Raw genomic sequence first — 19,090 nt, 5'->3', positions numbered from 1 at the left:
CTGATTCCTTGATCAATTCGCACTAAGCATCAGTCACTCCTCACCTGGAATCCCCTGCTTTTCAGAACAGGGACATACTATCCTCCGTGGGTCTCTCAGCTGGAACAGAGAGCTTCCCGACCCTTAAAGTTAAAGGTTACTCTTATAGGATCCCAGGGGAGATTGACCCAGGGAGAGCATATTTTGTAGAAAGTGCCTGTCTGTCCCTTTCCCATATCCTATGGGATAATCGCTGTGCAGCCAAGGATCGCATCCTTTTTCTTAGTCTGTCCTTAGTGACTAGCGCTGTGCTTGGGACATAGTAGGTGTCCAAGAAACATCTGTTGAATGAACACATTCATGAAGACCTATTTCCTCTGTGTTCCATATTTCCTGATTATTTAACCAGAGCAAAGGCTCCGAAACAGCACAGGAGAAGCAGGTTACAACTTTTAGCTCACTGAGCACCCACCACACTTTAACTTAGCAAAAACACCTTGGTGGGTCACTGCCATAACTGTCAACACAATTGAGAATGGCCTGGTGCCATTTGTATGTCTAAATGGTATATGCAACTGTCCTCCTTCAACTCTGTGACAGACAGCAGCCTATAATTAAAAGTAGATGCAGCCTATCATTTCAAAAAGCACGTTACCTAAATCCCAGTAATTCAACTTAAAAAAAAAAACAACCCAAAAGCCCCAAGGGGGTGAGAAAACTGAGCCTTAAAACTCTTTTCCCCAAAGTAAAAAAAAACAAACCAAAAAAAGCAGCAGCACTGCTGGCACCCATGCTGTAAAATCCAAGTGTTACCAGCATCTTCATTCAGCACGCTTCTGTCTGCCCCACCCTCGCTGGCTCCAGTTAAAGGAATCTCCTTTCTGCAAGTCACTGTATCGATACAGAGCAAGAAAAAGGTCAGACAGTCAAGGCTAGTAATAAACAGGTGCAGCCGCAGCATAGCGGGCTCAAAGTCTTAGCAACACTGCTTCGCACACGTGCAGCGCTCCATGCTTTTCAAAGCACTTGAGTGTCCAGTCTCTATTTGGCCTGCACCTCCAAAAGAAGGTACGCAAGCCCTTTATCCCCATTTGACAGTTGGGAAAACTGAAGCCCGCTGAGGTCAAGTTCTTTGCTCAAGGTCACAGAGCCACTGGGTCCAGGGATGGAGGTCAAACGCAGGGGTCCTGTCAGGAGTGGGTGGTCTTTTTGTTTTTGTTTTTTTTTCCCCTCCAACCTCGTTGTGCTCAGCTTGGACTGCTGACAGACACTACTGGGCAGAAGGAGCGGGGAAGAACCGAGAAGCCACAGGAACTCGGTGCACCTCTGAATGAGTGCGAACCATCTGCACTCTCTCTGCTCTCCCGAGTGGAAGGGAAATAGCCAGGAGAGCAGGTTAAACAGAAGGAGCCGTGGTCAGGGTGGCAGAAAAGCGAGAAAGCTTTCTCTTCCAGTTCCCCTCAACATCACTGGCTCTGCATTTCCCTACAACACAGTCAACACAAACACTCTCCGATGAGACTCCAAGCATGAGCCATCCGTCCCAGGAGCCAGGCTGCTCCGCTGAGGCTGAACCACACAAGGCACAGCTATTCAATGCACTCACCTCTGAAGTGGGAAGGTGACCCTCCACAGTGCATGCCCCATGTCTAGGGCAGGGCCTGGCATCCAGGAAGGTCAGTAACTTTTTTCTCCTCTCCCAAGTGTTCACCTGGGACGTTTTAGGAAGCACATTTCTTGAGCATCACTGAACTCATCGAAAAGCACTTTTCTCTGCCTTGAAAGCTTTAGGAGCAGGTATTTTCCAGACGTATGCAAGTGAAGCCAACACAATCCTTTCTTTCCTGTGCTTATGCCTAGCCCCATGCAGAGTAGGGATTTGGTCCAAAACGTGCCTACTAAAAAGAATGGACGTCCTGAAACAGTTTAAAAGTGTTACCTTCTATAACACTGATCTGTCAGCATTTTAAAAAAATGCCCTTAATAAAAGAAATCATTTGAAGGAGCTGAGCACCATGTGGCTTTGAGAGAACTCGCATGCAAATTCCTGGGGGCGGAAGTCACTGGACTGTGAAACAGCATCCAGGCAAAGAATGCCTGTGGCACATTCCCACAAGGCACCTGCAGGGTAGACTGGAACTTTCTGCAGGAGCGTGGTGCCGTGCCGAAGCCTTGAAGAGGGGCGCACGTACGTCGGTATTTCGAGTATTAATCCAAGGAAATAATCAGATGTGTGCAAAGATTTCTGCACAAAAACGTCCCCAAGCATTATTCAAGATAGAATGAAGCAGAACCAACTTGCACATCTAACCACAAGAGAATAAATAAGTTATGGCGTATCTATGCGAGAGAATGCTAGGAAGCCGTTAATCATCACGTGCTAGATGAATACTTAAAGTCAAGGGCAACTGCCTACATATAAAATGGAAAGAGGTTACGATATTGTTTTAAACGACATGCGGGGGCACCTGGGTGGCTCAGTCAGTTAAGCATCCTACTCTCGATGGTGGCTCGGGCCGGGATCTCGCGGCTTGTGGGACGGAGCCCTGGATTGAGCCCATGGTCGTGAGCACACAGCCTGCTTGGGGCTCTCTCTCTCCCTCTCTCTCTGCCCCTCCCCCTACTCTCTCTCTCTCAAAATCAATAAATAAACATTTAAAAAAAGATAAAATACGTGCCAAAAAAACAAAAAAAAAGAGGCGAGAAGCACACCAGTGGTAAAATATGAGACTGCTGTTCTGTCTAGGTGATTAGGTTTGCACGTGGTTCTTATTCTTGATACTTTTACTTATTTTCCTCCCCTTTAGAATGAAAACGAACATCTGTAATTACAATAAGATTAATATGTTTTTTTTTAATTTTTTTTCAACGTTTATTTATTTTTGGGACAGAGAGAGACAGAGCATGAACGGGCAAGGGGCAGAGAGAGAGGGAGACACAGAATCGGAAACAGGCTCCAGGCTCTGAGCCATCAGCCCAGAGCCCGACGCGGGGCTCGAACTCACGGACCGCGAGATCGTGACCTGGCTGAAGTCGGACGCTTAACCGACTGCGCCACCCAGGCGCCCCTGTTTTTTTTTTTTTTTTTTTTAAAGAGAGACCCTCTTCAAAAGCCACAGGCATTCCCAGTAGCTTATGATGTCACTTAAAACTTCTCCCTTCTGATAAAATATACCTAACAGAGAATTTAGCATTTTTACCCCTCTTAAGCATGCGGTCCAAGCAGCATGAAGGGCATTCACGTTATGGTGCAGCCACGGCCACCGCCCATCTGCAGAACACTGTCCTTCCCAGCTGAAGCTGCACCCGCTGAACAGGATCCCCCCTAAGCCCCACCAGCCACTGTTCCCCTTCCTGTCTAGGGCTCTATTCCCCGGACCTCATCGAAGTGGAATCATGCCACAGCTGTCCTTCCGTGTCTGGCTTCTTGCATTTAGTGGCATATCTTCAAGGTTCATCTGTGTGGTGGTATACATCACCACTCCATTCCTCTGGAAGGCGGAGGAATAATTCATAGTAGGCATACACCGCATTGTTTTCTATGGTGTTAGTTAGTTAGTTAGTTTGTTTGTTTATTTATTTATTTATTTTTACGTTTTATTTCTTTTTGAGAGTAAGAGACCGAGCACAAGCGGGGGGAGGGGCCGAGAGAGAGAGGGAGTCACGGAGTCCGAAACAGGCCCCTGGCTCCGAGCTGTCAGCACAGAGCCCGATGCGGGGCTCGAACTCACGGACCGCGAGGTCATGACCTGAGCCGAAGTCGGACGCTTAACCAGCGGAGCCACCCAGGCGCCCCACGTGGTGTTAGTTTTTAAATCAGACTTTAATTTTTATCATGGCTGAACAGCAAAATCATTAGCAGTTCATGTACGTGAAGGATCAGAATTGAAAACACCAGAGAGTACAAGGAACAAGGTTATGTTACACAGAAAGCCAAAGTCTCCACCTAGCTAGGATCCACTCAAATCTACAATATCAAGCCATATCTGGCCACCGGAATAGTGGTTACCTCTGAGGGACCGGCACTGGGGAACCTCCCGGGCTGATGGAAACGATCCATATCTGGGCTGCGGTCTGGGTCACACAGCTATGCATTGGTCGTCTGTCAAAACTCATGGGACGGTACACGTAAGACCTGTGCATTTCACCGGAATGTAAACCGTACCTCCATTTTCAAAAAGAAATGAAACATAGGACTGCCAGGACCCCCTCTGAAAGAAGATGCGTTGGCCTAAAAGAAATCTGAGTAAATAAGAATTCTAGAAAAACAAGGCGGTTCAGCCCACGCCCTTCGGTGGTTGTCCACTGTCCCTGCACGTGAGTCCAAGCCCATTCCCCTTCACTGCTGAAACACTGGTTTGTCTAGGGAAGTCTGGTAAACACAGGGTTTACGAACCACCCGTGCCAGGGAACCTGCCCAAATTTGGTCAACGGCCCGACAGGTGTGCGACCCGGGGGGTGTAATACCTAAAGGTATGTGCCTTTGTGTGGGAGTAGAAAGGAGGTGCATCTTGAGCACCTGTCAGGCTCCGGGTGATGTGATGTTGCATCTGGAAAGGGAGGAGATAAAGCCCCAGAACTCATTTTGAAGAAAAACCAGGTCTCCAAGAGTATGCTAGGGAACCGTATTCGCGCGTGACATCTGGGGCTGAGAAGAGACACTCTGACTGCCTCGTTTCAGATCGGGCTGGCTGTGAGATGCCTTTCTAGTTGTTTCTTCACTGGGCTCAGCTAGAATCCCCAAGAGGTGAACGTTACCTCTTTCTTATTAAGCACGGTTATTTGTTACTCTCCTTCGCGCAGTTTGTCTTTATAAAATGTCAACTTCAGGCCGCACATGGTGGGAGGCCTCAGTGTCCCAGCCACAGTGAGTTTCCTGCCAAGCCATTTAAAGCCCTCAGATGTCAGACAATTTTTTTTTTTTTTTTTTTTTGTAATCTGCTGTTCTAGATTCTCTACACTACTAGTCCCCTCTATTAAAATGCACGGCCCGGCGGCCAGCAGATCTCCAGATTCAAGAGTGCCCAAACTTTTTATTGTCTTAAAAGCAGCTCTGGAAACAGAACAGGCACACCTAAGCCAGATGGCAAAATAGAAACTGACAGAGAGTCAAATACTTCCTTAGACTTAACGTTATATTTTTAAGAAACTAAGCAGGGATCTTGAAAAGCTTATTGACGTGGACTCATTGTCACTTAGTTGAGACAATGACCTGGAGTGACCAACTCTCAGAGCCTGGGACTGCTGAGCCTCAAAGCTTCCTGACCCAGACCGGACCTCTTCGGGTCTCTCACAAAATAGGCCACCGTAACTTCTCACGGCCTAGGAAGTCACAGCTACAACGTCTGCCCCCTCCCATCCCTGGCTCATCTGGCTCCCTAGAAAAAGTCGCATTAACCTGCCAGCAGACGTCCCTCTTTTCAGCCACGTCATTCCAACTCAATGTCCCGGGGGGCCTCAGCGTCTCCTCACCAGTCACCTCTGCAACTCTTATCCAAGGATTCCCACTTTTGCTCTTGATTTCCTCCCAGCCTCGAGTCCCCCCTACCAGCTGTGGTCTCTGTCCAGGCAGGGACCAATGAGGCGCGGGAAGCGTGTGCCGGTGAATGTGGGCTCGGAGGTATGACAAGGAGTCACACACAGCCCTTCCCCCGCCCCCCGAGGTTGGGGACAGTGATGTCTACACATATCAGGAAAATGGCTGCACATTTATAATGCCAAACCCACGCTTCCAGAAAGGTAATCCTCGAACTACACTGAAGGTGTCAGACTCTTCCAGAGCCTTGCCCATCTACGGATACCAAAATACCATAAAAAGTGCGAAAGCCAGCAAGGACCTGAGAGCAAACTTAGACCACAATGTACTCCCCCAACGGGAAACAAGGCCGGTCCGTCTGTCCTGGGACCGTGTGACATTTCCTGAACCAGAGGTACAGGCTGTTTCTGGTAACTCCTCATCTAGGGGAGAAATTACCCCCTTTGTGCTGACAAATAACTGAGGTATCTCCCTTCCCAGCATGGGCTTTGAAAACATCTTTTGGTGTGACGGAGCAATCACAGAGAAGCAGCAGAAACGTTGTGATGCACACATCTGCTGAGAGAATGTCCTCTCTGTCACTTTCAGCTCATGGGTCCTCAGCACTGTCGGTGGAATCTGGCTGGAACAGCAGGTGAACGGTTCCCAAACCATGAAAGGAATACAAAACCTACAAAAGCAAACCCCGAATGTGTAGGGCTTGCTGTGAAGTCTGCTTTTACCTCTACCGTGCCTCTGTTTTCGCCTCTGCAGATGGGGTGCTTCCTACTCTGATGACAAGGGCACCTAGAGAGAAGGAGGCAGGGGGTGACCACGGCCAGATGAGAGCTATCACGTCACAGCTGGCACAGCCTTCCCGCTCTGTTACAATTACTGAGCGCCTCGCTGTGTTATCATAAACTGCACTGTGCAATTTACACATTTTGGTCCGTGCCCTTCTGACTGCAAAAGTGTTTCATGTCTGTTTTCTCAACCGGGATCTAAGCAATTTGAGGGCAGGGAAAATAACCGTCATAAGGTGTATATGCTTTTTCCCAAAGGAGGCCTCCGAAATGATTTATTTATTCTTCACTTTTCACGGAATTCTACTGTTTTAGTTTCTGAGACCCAGGGCAGATCTGAAGCAAGAAATTAAAAAGTACTCATCGTGTATTAACTATTTTTACTAATTATTATTTTATTATTTTTATCATCTTGGTTAGTGCCAAACTCTTTAAGTGTTTTGAGTATCACCTGTCAGCATATATCCCAGATTGCCTAGCACAACAGATATTTACAAGACACCAAAAAATGTTACATTATGTCCTACGTATATACTATATTTATTTAATATGCTAGACAAATGTGCAACACCTATTTCCAGCAACAATAATTCCCATACTAAAAAAGAAAAAGAAAACCAATGACCTGCATTTTAAAGGATAAGCTTCAGTTAGCAAAAAAAACGCACTTAGGTCGGGAGCTCATAGCCCGATAATAGTGCATAAAACAGGGTTTTCTGTATTTCTATTGCACCTCCACAGAAAGTCGTCGAATTGTAGGTGCTGAAAAATACCAGATTGACTTCTTTTTTTTTTTCTTTTTTTAAATTTTTTTTTCTTTTTTTTTTTATTTTATTTTTGGGACAGAGAGAGACAGAGCATGAACGGGGGAGGGGCAGAGAGAGAGGGAGACACAGAATCGGAAACAGGCTCCAGGCTCTGAGCCATCAGCCCAGAGCCCGACGCGGGGCTTGAACTCACGGACCACGAGATCGTGACCTGGCTGAAGTCGGACGCTTAACCGACTGCGCCACCCAGGCGCCCCTAGATTGACTTCTTAAAATGTAGGCATCACCCAAGTCACTCTGGTATGAGTTTCACAAGGTTTATTTATCCCAACTCACACAGCCATTGGAAAAGAATGATTTTCCATCCGGGGACTCTCATCTTCCCATCCCAACATAACCTGTCCAAGTCAGACAAGGGAGAGTGAAAAGACACAGAAACCAGATTACCGACCCCTGGCATACACTCGGCGTTTTGCATCGAAAAGGTGAGATGGTACCATAAACGGTTAATTCTTAGGGCTCACTGCTTTAAAAAAATGTGACGTACTCCTAGAAAGAGAGTTAGATACTATCTTCATATATGAAGTGTTTATCTTTTGAAGGATATGCTTGGGAAGAAGTATTCTAACAAAGTAGTAGTTAGGCTAGTCATCAAACCACTCAATAAATAAATAAGTGAAGAAACCCACCGCAGGATTATACCTCCGTGGCTTTAGAGATAATCTACTTAAGTGCATCGAAAGGCAGGTACTTTAAATGCAGATGTACATCTAAAGAGAACTGGGAAACACCATGGAGAACTGAGTATCAATTGGACTAAGGAGGTCACGGTGTCCTTGACTAAATATGGACTGCCAGAGAAGAGTGACCTCATTTTCTGTGTATGAATGAGAAACAGAAAAAGGCACTAAATTATGCCAGGCATAAAGCCCAAGGCAGTCAGAAAAAAACACATTATCTACTTATTATACAAAGATGCTCTCTGAAACCTTCTACTGCAGGAAACAAAAAACCTCAGCATTGAAACAAATCGGGGAAGAAATAGGCGAAGGGGATCATGAGGTACAGACTTCCAGTTACCAAATAAATAAGTCACGGAAGTGGAAAGGACAGCATAGGGACTACAGTCAATAATACTATGGGGCGCCTGGGCGGCTCAGTCGGTTGAGCGTCTGACTCCGGCTCAGGTCATGATCTCGCGGTCCGTGAGCTCGAGCCCCGTGTCGGGCTCTGTGCTGACAGCTCAGAGCTTGGAGCCTGCTTCAGATTCTGTGTCTCCTCCTCTCTCTGTCTCTCCCTCCCATGCTCATGTCTCTCAATAATAAATAAATGTTAAAAAAAAATAATATTGTAACAACCTTGTACAGTAACAAGTGGTGACCACACTTACCGGGGTGAGCACTGTGTAAGGTACAGGATTGTGAAATCACTGTGTTGCAGTATGTCAACTATTCTTAAATAATAAAAAGTAATAAAAAATTAATAATACCATTGCAAAAAACGTAGGTACTCGATAAATACTAAAGGAACGAAAAATAAACAACGGAATATACAGCGAAGGCAATTACCGCATGCTTGTATCATCAAATACTGGGCTACTATTAAAATCGTACTTGGGGAGCCCGGGGGGGCTCGGCTTGGTAAGTGCTCAGCTTCACGAGGTCGAGCCCTGCGTTGGGCCCTGTGCTGACCATGAAGCCTGCTTGAGATTCTCTCTCTCTCCCTCTGCCCCTCCCGAGCTTACACTTGCACGCATGTGCACGCTCTCTCAATTATAAATAAATAAAACTTTAAAACCATACTTAAATACTCCAAGTGACATGGGGAAGAGGCCTCCATGTGAAACATATACATATCTCGGTTATGGGGAACAAAATTGGCAGGAGATATGCAAAATGTTGAAGGAGCTTTTTTTCTTCAGAGTGGAATCAGGGGTATTTTTTATTTTTCCTCCACTTTAAAATCCTTATCCAACTTTTAAACAGCCAGCATACACTATTTTTATAATTAGAAAACAATTAATGTCATTTTGAAATGTATTCCATTAGTACAGAATAGGTGGGAAAAAAAGTCTCCCCCACCCCGCCCCCCATGATTACTAGGAAACCTAGCCTGAGATAGCCATTTCCGGCTTCAGGTACTTTGCGCAGTGGAACATACACAGGTCAGTTTCAGTATCACTTAAGGCAAGCTGCCTGGGGAGTCCCTTGCATCACTTAGGGACCTCGGATGGACACACACTCCCTTCCCAACAGTGGCCAGTGTCAGATACTCACCCTTTTCCATTCCTGTACCTCCTGGTCTGGGTGGGTGGGGGTATGTATTTCTCTACTTAGTAGACAGAAAGGACATGTATACAACTATTTTTCCTGGGCCTCCCTTTTTTTCCATTTTGTGATATTAGCAACTTGAGACCCTTATACTGTGAAAGCCTAACGCTAGGTTTCCTAAGTTAGGAAGGGCTCTTATCATTCCTACTGCCCATCTTATGCTACTAATTGTAACACTCCATATACAAAACTCTTCGTTCACAGATACAAACTTTAGGTCTTTGAATTATCATACTGGACCCAACCAAATTCAGTGAATCAATCATTCAGGGCAACTGGAAATACCCACAGTTATCATTTTGGTGTGAAAAAGGGAATTGCCTGACACTTGGAGGAACACATTTCTTCTTTTATTTATTTATTATTATTATTATTATTATTATTATTATTGAAAGCGAGAACGTGAGCATAGGGGAGGGGCAGAGGGAGAGAGAGAGAAAATCCTAAGCAGGCTCCACACTCAGTGCAGAGCCTGACACGGGGCTTGATCCCACGACCCTGGGATTGTGACCTGAGGGGAAATCAAGAGTCAGATGCTCAACCCACAGAGCCCCCCGGGTGCCCAGAACACATTCCTTCTGAATTGAGAACAATTTCAACCTTCTTGTCTCCTTCAAAGTCTTCAGAACAAACTTGTACTTAATGCTTTAAGTGTCGTTAAGTAGCTTGTAACAAAGTTCACTGATTTCTCCAACATAATTTGGTGAACTTGGCTTTTAAGGAATTCGAAGACTTTGTACCGAGTTTAGTTTTAAGCAGAAATAACAGTCCTTTAAACATAGTGACAACATGGGCATCTGCAGATATTTTAAAGAAATACATTGTTCAAAATCTATTTTAGCAATCTGTAGTGCTGCAGTGATAAAGACTAAGTAATTTCTAAACAATTTTATTGTGAAGTATCAGTTGCTTATCTTTTTGTTCCCTTTTAACAACAGACAAGATACACTGTTGATTTATCAATATAAATTATCTGTATAACTTGGTTCTTCCGTGAACCTCTTGGATCATGGAATTTTATGATTGTCTTACATCATAAATTCAAAATCTGACAGCTAAGATCAAGTGTAAGCCCAGGTTGGGAATCAGAAAAGCCAGAACTTATCCTAAATTTCTAAGAACTCCTGGGTGGATTTCAGTGGATGAGCCTGACTGGAGAAGGCAGACAGCAGAATGACTAAGGGCCTAGCAGATGTGGGCTTGAATCCTGGTGCTGCCCAGTAATACCTGTGTGATTTTGGACAAGTGACTTAACACCTCTAAGCCTCTCAGTCCTTCCTCATTGACAACATGTGCTGAGATGCTTTAAGCACACACTGAGTGGTCTGTGAATGGAAGCAATTAACACTTTTGATTTTCAGTGTATAAAAATAGAGATAAAATTATAATTCTAGATATACTGCCATTATTATAAAGTGTTCTGTGCATCTACAGGGTTCTACAAACATTATTTTAGTTTCTGCAGTAATGGATTTATTCTCATTCTTTCCTATGGTGCTTCTGTTTAATATTACAAAGCAGGTCATTTATTCCATATAGTTTTGTTCCCCAGTGTAGATTTCAACCCTCCCTCACCCCCCCCCCCAAAGTACCACCACCACCAAAATTTAAAATGTGATAATAGCTTTTGCTAGTCTTGTTAGAATACTCCATAATATTTGGGTTTCCTCCCTGACTGACCTATAAAATTATAGGGAAGTGTATACAACAGAATGTTCATGGAGAATCTCAGGAGGCACTGAATGAATCATTACAGGCTTCTTCCTTGCCCCTCCCCCACATGCACTAACAGCTCTGAGATAATTTATGACTATATAATTCCTTTACACGGTCACATCTGCGTTGTTTATTCAAATTGCAATGGAATCTTGTATACAGCTGGAATCCCATTTTTTGTCCATATATTCTGTCCATAAAAGTTCTGTCCATATATTCTACAGGAACAACAGAGATGTTTATAACCATTTAAAAAAAAAAAACCCATCTAAGAAACATTTTAAGTCATTTTACTATCTTTTTGCTCTTGACAAGTCAGAGACTGAAAAGCCAATGAGATGTTTTCCTTTCAATTTTGCATTTCTCCATCATCTCCACAGCATGCAACCCAAAGGCTGCTTTGACCTTTGACCTTTGCACTCCCTTGTTACATTTCTTCTTTAAGATTAGTCAGTTACTGAAATATGAAGCACTGTTCGCTCAAGGGAAGGTGTAATATACCTGCCCACTCTCACAGAAGATTGGTAGAGATCTGCATGTGTCCATCTGTCTAAACTATGATTAAAAACTCAAGTCAAGAGCTGCATATTTTCTGAAGTCCAAAGTAGACCTACTTTTGCAACCAGGTTCATTCTTCCTCTTCGCTGTTGTGTTTCCGAGTAATTGGGGTAAAACGCTCCTCTGTTCTTACCACATGTGACCAGGTCACTCTTCAACTCCTACTGTTAATTCTCTTCCTTCCTTAGTTTAAAACTAAGAAAAAGTAAGTTCCATCCCTCTAACCTTGTCATATTTTGCAAAAACAATTATCAAACAATACTGGCAAAAGAAGGTTTGGCAAACCTGTCGATTTCTTTCCCCCATCCCTTCACCCCTAACTCTGACAAGCTATCTTGACCACCAGACAGCCTGCAACCTCATAAATGCACTGGCGCTTAAGGGATAAGGACCTCAAACAACACTTGTTGATAAAGCTTCTGTGCAAAAAGACAACGCTTCTGGCCCTTTGCTTATGTCAGCTATGATAATTAGGTTAGCAATGTTTTAAGAAGGCACTTGAATTATTAGACCCACAAGGAGAAACCATCTGCATAACTGTTTATATGTCTAGCGTCCCTTTTGTGACCTCAGGAGAGATCCTTTCCCTTACACTGAAATCAAATCCTTAGGGATATCGGCCTGGAATTAAATCAAGGCAAATGTGAGGCAATACTATGTTATATTTCAAGTCATTTACTTACGACAAAGAATACTCTTATCTTCACCAGTTATCCCACATAATCCTCCCTCCCCACCCCACCACACACACAGACACACACAGACACACACACACACACACACACACACACACACACACCAGTTCAGCGAGAAGTGACCAAGTAAGCTGGTAGGCTGGTGAGTAGCCCGGGCTTTCTGACCACCTTTGGGGCGGCTCCAAGAAAATAAGCCTTAAAATAGTAAAAGGTTCGGGCGTCTATATAGCACTTGACTCATCTAAAATGTGAAGCGTAGTAAATTCAGGTCCTAAAACCTTTCCAGAGATGATAGGAAATGCCCGAAGCCACCAGTTAACTAGGAAAGAAGAGATGGTGAGCAGGAAGGAGATGGAGAGCAGAGAAGCCCTTGGGGGACCCTGGAAAGCAACTGTCAGAGCAAAGTGGCAACAGAAAAAATGTAAGATTTCACCAAGGGAAATTAGTTGGCTTACTAGACAAAGGTCTCTAGAGACTATACTACGTTGCAAACACTTATTGGCAAGAAAATTTGCAGCAAAAAAGCAGCTTACAATGTGGGCTAAGTATTAGTGAGCCTGTAGAGTTGCAATCAGTCAAAAGTTCTGAGTACAGAGAGACCAATCCAAGCCAATACGCATCTACTAGAGGAGTCAAACAAACCCCCTTCTGAAAAACTGGATTTGGAAAACTAAAAGTGCACTAACATAGGTGCATTTTCTATATAAACATCCCTCGAAGTCTCTTGACTTACAGGGAAAGAAAGAAGGTACTACAATACCAGGAGTGTGGCTCATCACACGCCCGGCCGGTTTCCACACCTGCCCATCAAGGAACTGACCCCCTCCCCCCCCCATCCTCTTCCTGGCCTTGAGATGTAGCTGCATCCCACCCGAGGCCCTGCAAAAACGGTCCCCACAGGCAAAGTGCAGAGTACCGGTGCCCCTCCGCTGAAGAGTCTGCAGCGCTACATTTGCAATGACGCCACATGGAGAGAAATGGGGAAAAGCACGAAAAAGAAGCAAGGATGAGAAGGCAACAAACAAAAATGTGCTCCCCTCCTTTAGTGGTCCAAGAGAGAAAAAAATCAACAAACGCCAAACTAGAGATGGCCAACGGTCGGCTTATCATTTGGGCACCCGTAATCCATACCTGGGCAAAAAAAAAAAAAAAAAAAAAAAAAACCAAACCCAAAAATTAGAAGTACCTGGAAACCAACTTGGACACACTGTAATGCAAAATCTCCCCATCATCGCCATCACCATCACCACCAACACCGGATAAATAAAAACCAAGCACTTGAGCTATATGTATGCAACTACTTACAGACCTGAGGTTTACATAATAACAAATTACATAATACTCCTGCTGTGCACTAAAAACCCTTCTATAGGTGAAGCTCTAATCCCTCTGGTCTTTTAACATTTTCCGGAGAGAGCTGGAAAAGTCTGCTGAATAATTGGGGGCAGGGGGGATGGAGTGCTGGAAAAGTCATCCTTGACAAGCTGCAAGCCCAACCAAATGTTCTAGGATAAAAAAGGCACTCGGAGCAGGTGACTCCCCGCTGCTCTCATCCCCTGGCGCCCGGGTGTCTAAGGCCAAGAAGTGCGAGCGGGGCGCGGGGCGCGGGGTTCAGGGCGCAACTGCCCGGGCCGGGCGGGGGGCGCGGCCGGGGCTTACCTGCTCCCCGAAGTCGATGGCTATGTTGGTGATGCCCAGGGGCACCAGGAACCGGATCAGGGGCCAGTAGTGCGTGAGCGCCGGGAATTTCACCATAGTCCCCGCCGTGGGCTGACCCCACACACATCTGCCGCCGCGAGGGGACTCTGCCGGGAGGCGCGGGGCGAGTGGGCCGAGCGGGGGCGCGGGCGGACGGAGGCCGGGTCCGGCGGGGCCTCGGGGCGGCGGCGGCTCCTTCTCGCGGCTGCGGCGCCCTCTCCAAGCGCGGCTGCTCTAGCAGGAGATCCGCAAGCTCAAGTCCATCCCCGCTGCCCTCCCACACAACAAAGATCTGCCGGGAAAAAAAAGAGGAGGGACAGCGGCGGCAGCGGCGGCGGCGGCGGCAGCAGAAGGTTCTGCTGACAGCGGCTCCATTATAAGCGCTCTGGGGCCCGGAAATAAATAAATAACCGCGCGCACGAGGCGCCGCCGCCGCCGCCGCCGCCGCCGTGCGGAGGAAATCAGGGGCGGGCGCGGAGGCGCGGACACCGCCGGCGGCCCCGGGGGCGGGCGGGCGGCGGGCTGGGGAGGGGCCGGGCGGGAGGGCGGGCGGCGCCCTCCTTCTCTCCGCCGCCGCCTGCGCTAGGCGCGGCCGCGGGGGGCGCTGCGCACGCACAGGCCGTGGGGCCGCCGCCGCCGCCTCGGCTGCGCCCGGGGGCGCGCGGGGTGGGACTCGCTGCGGTTCCCCGGGCGGCCAGGGGCGGCGGCGCGAGCCGACGGCTAAGCGGGGCTGGGGCGGCGCGCGGCCCGGGCCCCCCCCCCCCACCGGCCGCAGAGGACGCCGCGGGGGAGGCCGTGGGACGGAGCGCCGAGCCGCTGGAGGCCCCGGGGCCGCCGGGGCTGGCGACGGGGCTCTTACCGCCCGCGCGGTCCCGGGAACGGCTGGGGCGTGTGGAAGACTGGCAGGCGGGGCAGGGGACGCGACTGCGGACGCGCCGGGAGGGATCGGGGCGTTCGGGGCTGTGAAGGAAGGAACGGGTTTGGGCAGCCCTCCCGGGCGGGCGCCGCGATGGCTTTGGTGCCCGCCTCGGGCGGGCGGGGACCGGGAGAGCCGGCAGCTCCCGGCGGGGCTGGGGGCCTGCTTCGGGCCCACCTGGGAACTAGGGGCCGGGGGTGATGGAGTTGCCGCTCTGGACGGGCGCGGAGACCGAGGAGAGGTCGCAGCGGAGGGTGCATCACACTCAGGGTGTCCCCGGGGGAGATGCGCGGAGGGCCGCGGGGACCGCTCCCTGCGTGCGCCCTGGCCGGGCCGGCGGTCCTCTGGAGCGCGCCGAGCTGCCTCCAGCACGCTTGGCGAACAGTGAGCCGAGATTCTCCTCCGTGCACCGCTCTTGTAAAACAACAACAAACTCGGGAAGCCTGTCTCTTTTAGGTAAACAAGGGAAAGAGGACAGAAGAAACTGTTTTTATTATACTGGGCCCCGGTGATTTTAGAGTAAAGAATAGTTGTGTTGAATGTTTTACCTAAAACTTCGTAATAGCTCGGACAGCGAAGCCGGCATCCATCTCCGGCAGCGCCCTCCGACAGCAGGGTTGAGGCCCCAGTGAGCGAAAAGAGTCTCAAGGAGGCGGGGGGGGGGGGGGGGGGGGGGGGGAGGGTTGTGGGATATTTCTGGCCCTTTTGCTGAATTGTGCCCTGAACCAAAAACTCTTAGCAAATAGCCTTAGTGAGAGGAGAGGTGAAAAGAGCCCCTGTTTAGATCAGCTTCATGGGCTCGTGACCTGCAAAAGTCCCACCACTTAGAAGGACCTGTCTTTGGTTTATCCAATACTGTTGCCCTGTGGCAAGTCATAATTTTTGAAGGACGGCCCGTCCTGCTCAGGTTATTTTGCACACCCCCCTCGCCCGCGCTCCTTTTAAAGTGTAATTAGCACGGTGAATTAATTTGTTATTAAAAGTGATAAAGCAGTTTTGCACGTAGGAATGAGCCTGTGACGTCACATGTAGCTTTGTAAAGCTTGTGTTAATAGGGAGCTAGAGACCTCAACGTCCCGGTTTCAGCATTTCACAATCCATTTGAAAGTATTAAATGTTTGCCATATTTTATGCCCTTTTAAGAGACCTTTTTAAATTCCACAGCCTACCAAGACCTTGATAAAGAGGATGATAATTTACCTTGTAGCTCTGATGTAACCTCAAACGACATCCCCTATAATTACAATGAAAATTTGGTAATTATTTATTGTGTTATATGTGCCAAATAATATTATTTAAAAGACTTCCCAGCAAAACAGGAAGTACCTGTGTACAGGGCTCTCCTCAATGGCAAGTTCCTGAAAGACGTAGTGTAGTCAAATCTTATTTAAGATATAGTAAGAGAGCTTGTTATTTAAAGCAATTCTCTGGGAAGTACTTTTCTAAAGCAAATATCACCTTATGGTTTATCCATTCTGTTAGTCTAGGTGGCCACGGGCTCATTTTACTCAAAGCAATCTAATTACACTGACCTTTGTCTAGAACGGCGGGGTTGATGAGGTCCTCGATCAATACTCATCAAGCCGGGTTTGCTTTGGCTGGGCTCTGGACAAGGACCTGCCACATTCCTGCTAGTGCTGCTGCTGACCCATGCACACGCTCACAGTCCTTCTTAAGGAGGAATGGTCAGAAAATTCCAGTGAGTCAGTGAAAGGCCGTTTGAGTATTAAAACAAGGATTGAGGGGCGCCTGGGTGGCTCAGTCGGTTAAACGGCCGACATCGGCTCAGGTCATGATCTCGCGGTCCGTGGGTTCGAGCCCCGCGTCGGGCTCTGGGCTGACAGCTCAGAGCCTGGAGCCTGCTTCGGATTCTGTGTCTCCCTCTCTCTCTGACCCTCCCCCGTTCATGCTCTGTCTCTCCCTGTCTCAAAAATAAATAAGCGTTAAAAAAAAATAAAAAATAAATTTAAAAAAAAACAAGGATTGAATACTCAATCCTTATTTGAGTACCCCCAAAAAGTGTTTAATGTTTGTTTATATTTGAAAGAGAGAGAGAGCGTGAGCAGGGGAGGAACAGAGAGAGAGGGAAACACGGAATCTGAAGCAGGCTCCAGGTTCTGAGCTGTCAGCACAGAGCCCCACGTGGGGCTTGAACTCACGAACTGCGAGATCAGGACCTGAACGGAAGTTGGACGCTTTACCGACAGAGCCACCCAGGCGCCCCTTGAGTATTCTAAAAGTGCATTTTTTAAATGAGTGATTTAATAGTGTCATCTTTGATTATGGCATGGAGCGCTTTTTAGATTTGAAAGGCCTCTGAATTTCAGTCACACTATGGCAATGTGGAAGTTAATGGGACATTTAATTGTTGTTTTTTTTTTCCTGTCAAAGACTCCAAATCAGATAACTGGTTTCAAAGGGAGTGATTGACCTCTCTTTTTCTTCCTCATTTTAACTTAGTAGTTGTTGGAAAAGATAACTCCAGAAAATAAGTGATGATAATGAATGGGAAATTTTCTAAATTACCCCGAACCCAAGAAGCGATCACAAAGGCATTTAAATTGGATTCAGAGAGTGTTAGGAGGGTACAGCTTTATCTTCAATTTACAAAGTCTTTGGCCGAAGGACACCGCAAGATGCAGTCTCTACCTTCAAAAGTATAAAGAAAAAATGTGTACATATAGGAAACATGCTGGAAGAAAGTGTGCTCAACTATTAACCGTGGTTAGATCTAGACTTTCCCTTTTTCCTTTTCTGTATTTAGCACAACGGGCACATAGAAGGTGATAAAAAGAAAACATTTTGAAAAATATTTACGAAACATCACCAGAAGTGCAAGGTAGCGTTAATTTCGGAGGGTGGAAACAGTTACTTTTCACAGAAACAATTTCACAAATGACCAGCCATATGCTATTGTTTTGATGTTTAAAATTATTACCCCCTATCTTTTAAAGTTTATTTATTTTGAGAGCACACGTGCATGGGGGAGGGGCGGGGAGAGATGGAGAGAGAAAATCCCAAGCGGAGTCCCTGCTGTCAGCACAGAGCCCGATGTGGGACTCAGTCTCACGAACCCAGAGATCATGACCTGAGGCAAAGTCAAGAGTCAGACACACCACAACTTAACGGACTGAACCACCCAGGTGCGCCGACTCCTTTAATATTTTTAAAGGGACCACACAGATGCTTCCAAAATATTGAACTGCCAAAAGGAATGGGGAAAATTTCTAACACGCTGATATGGAGTGGTCTGTAGAATAGTTTGGTAAGTGAAAAAAAAAAAACAAGGAGCCAAACCGTGAAATCATATGCTCTTTTGGTGGGAAAGGGGGTAAAATGGGAGAGAAACATGAATATGGTTGTGTATGCATATGTGTTTTGCTTATATTTGTGGAAAAGTCACACAGGAAGTGTAAACCAAAAACTATTCGGAAGTTTATCTATGGGGAAACAAAGAGTACAGGGTCGAATAGGAATGGAAGAAGGAATCTCTTGAGTGTATTTTGTTATCTAATTTTGGCTTTGGAAACATTCAATGTCATGTTTAAAAATTTTTTTTTCAATGTTTATTTTTGAGAGAGAGACACACACACAGAGTGCGAGTGGAGGAGGGGCAGAGAGAGAGGGAGACATAGAATCTGAAGCAGGTGCCAGGCTCTGAGCCCAACGCGAGCCTCGAACTCACCAACCATGAGATCCTGACCGGAGCTGAAGTCAGACACTTAACCGACTGAGCCACCCAGGCGCCCTGGAAGCATTCAATGTTTTAAATGTTGAAGACATAAAATTAAATCAGAAAAAAAAAAAAACAATTATGGACAGCAGACATATAAATGTCATGCATAATTTTTTTTCTTGTTAATTCTTCTTTTATTCTGAGGAAGGGATTTGAGGCAGCTTTACTCAGAGCGTAGATCCATTTATTTACACAGAGCCTTATCCATATGTAATGCCTTTTATAAATTTGGTTTTTCTATAATTGCTAGAGGATAAAGCATTTGGGGAGCCTCTTGCCAGGTCACTTATGTAACCTGATGGCATTCTGTACTGGTAACTAGTAACTTACTTCTATGTCTGCAAAGTGATGAAAAACACAAAGTAAATTTTGGAATG

General features: G+C 46.6%; 1 protein-coding gene across 2 annotated transcripts in view; it reads right to left on the bottom strand.

The window, feature by feature from the left end:
* The window catches only part of ANKH (ANKH inorganic pyrophosphate transport regulator), a 141,036-nt gene extending 126,568 nt beyond the window's left edge, over positions 1-14,468 (bottom strand). Inside the window, exon 1 of one of the 2 annotated variants that reach the window (XM_019812703.3) lies at positions 14,023-14,468. In XM_019812703.3, coding sequence (XP_019668262.1) covers positions 14,023-14,118 — 96 coding nt within the window. In that variant the 5' untranslated portion in view covers positions 14,119-14,468. The remainder of the gene's footprint in view (positions 1-14,022) is intronic. The other variant, XM_011287018.3, reaches the window with a different exon arrangement.
* Between the last annotated feature and the right edge of the window lie 4,622 nt (positions 14,469-19,090).

Source organism: Felis catus, chromosome A1, assembly GCF_018350175.1.
Source record: "Felis catus isolate Fca126 chromosome A1, F.catus_Fca126_mat1.0, whole genome shotgun sequence".
Taxonomy (NCBI): Eukaryota; Metazoa; Chordata; class Mammalia; order Carnivora; family Felidae; genus Felis; species Felis catus.
The sequence above is the reverse complement of the archived record's forward strand: the minus strand, read 5'-3'. Positions and strand labels throughout refer to the sequence as shown.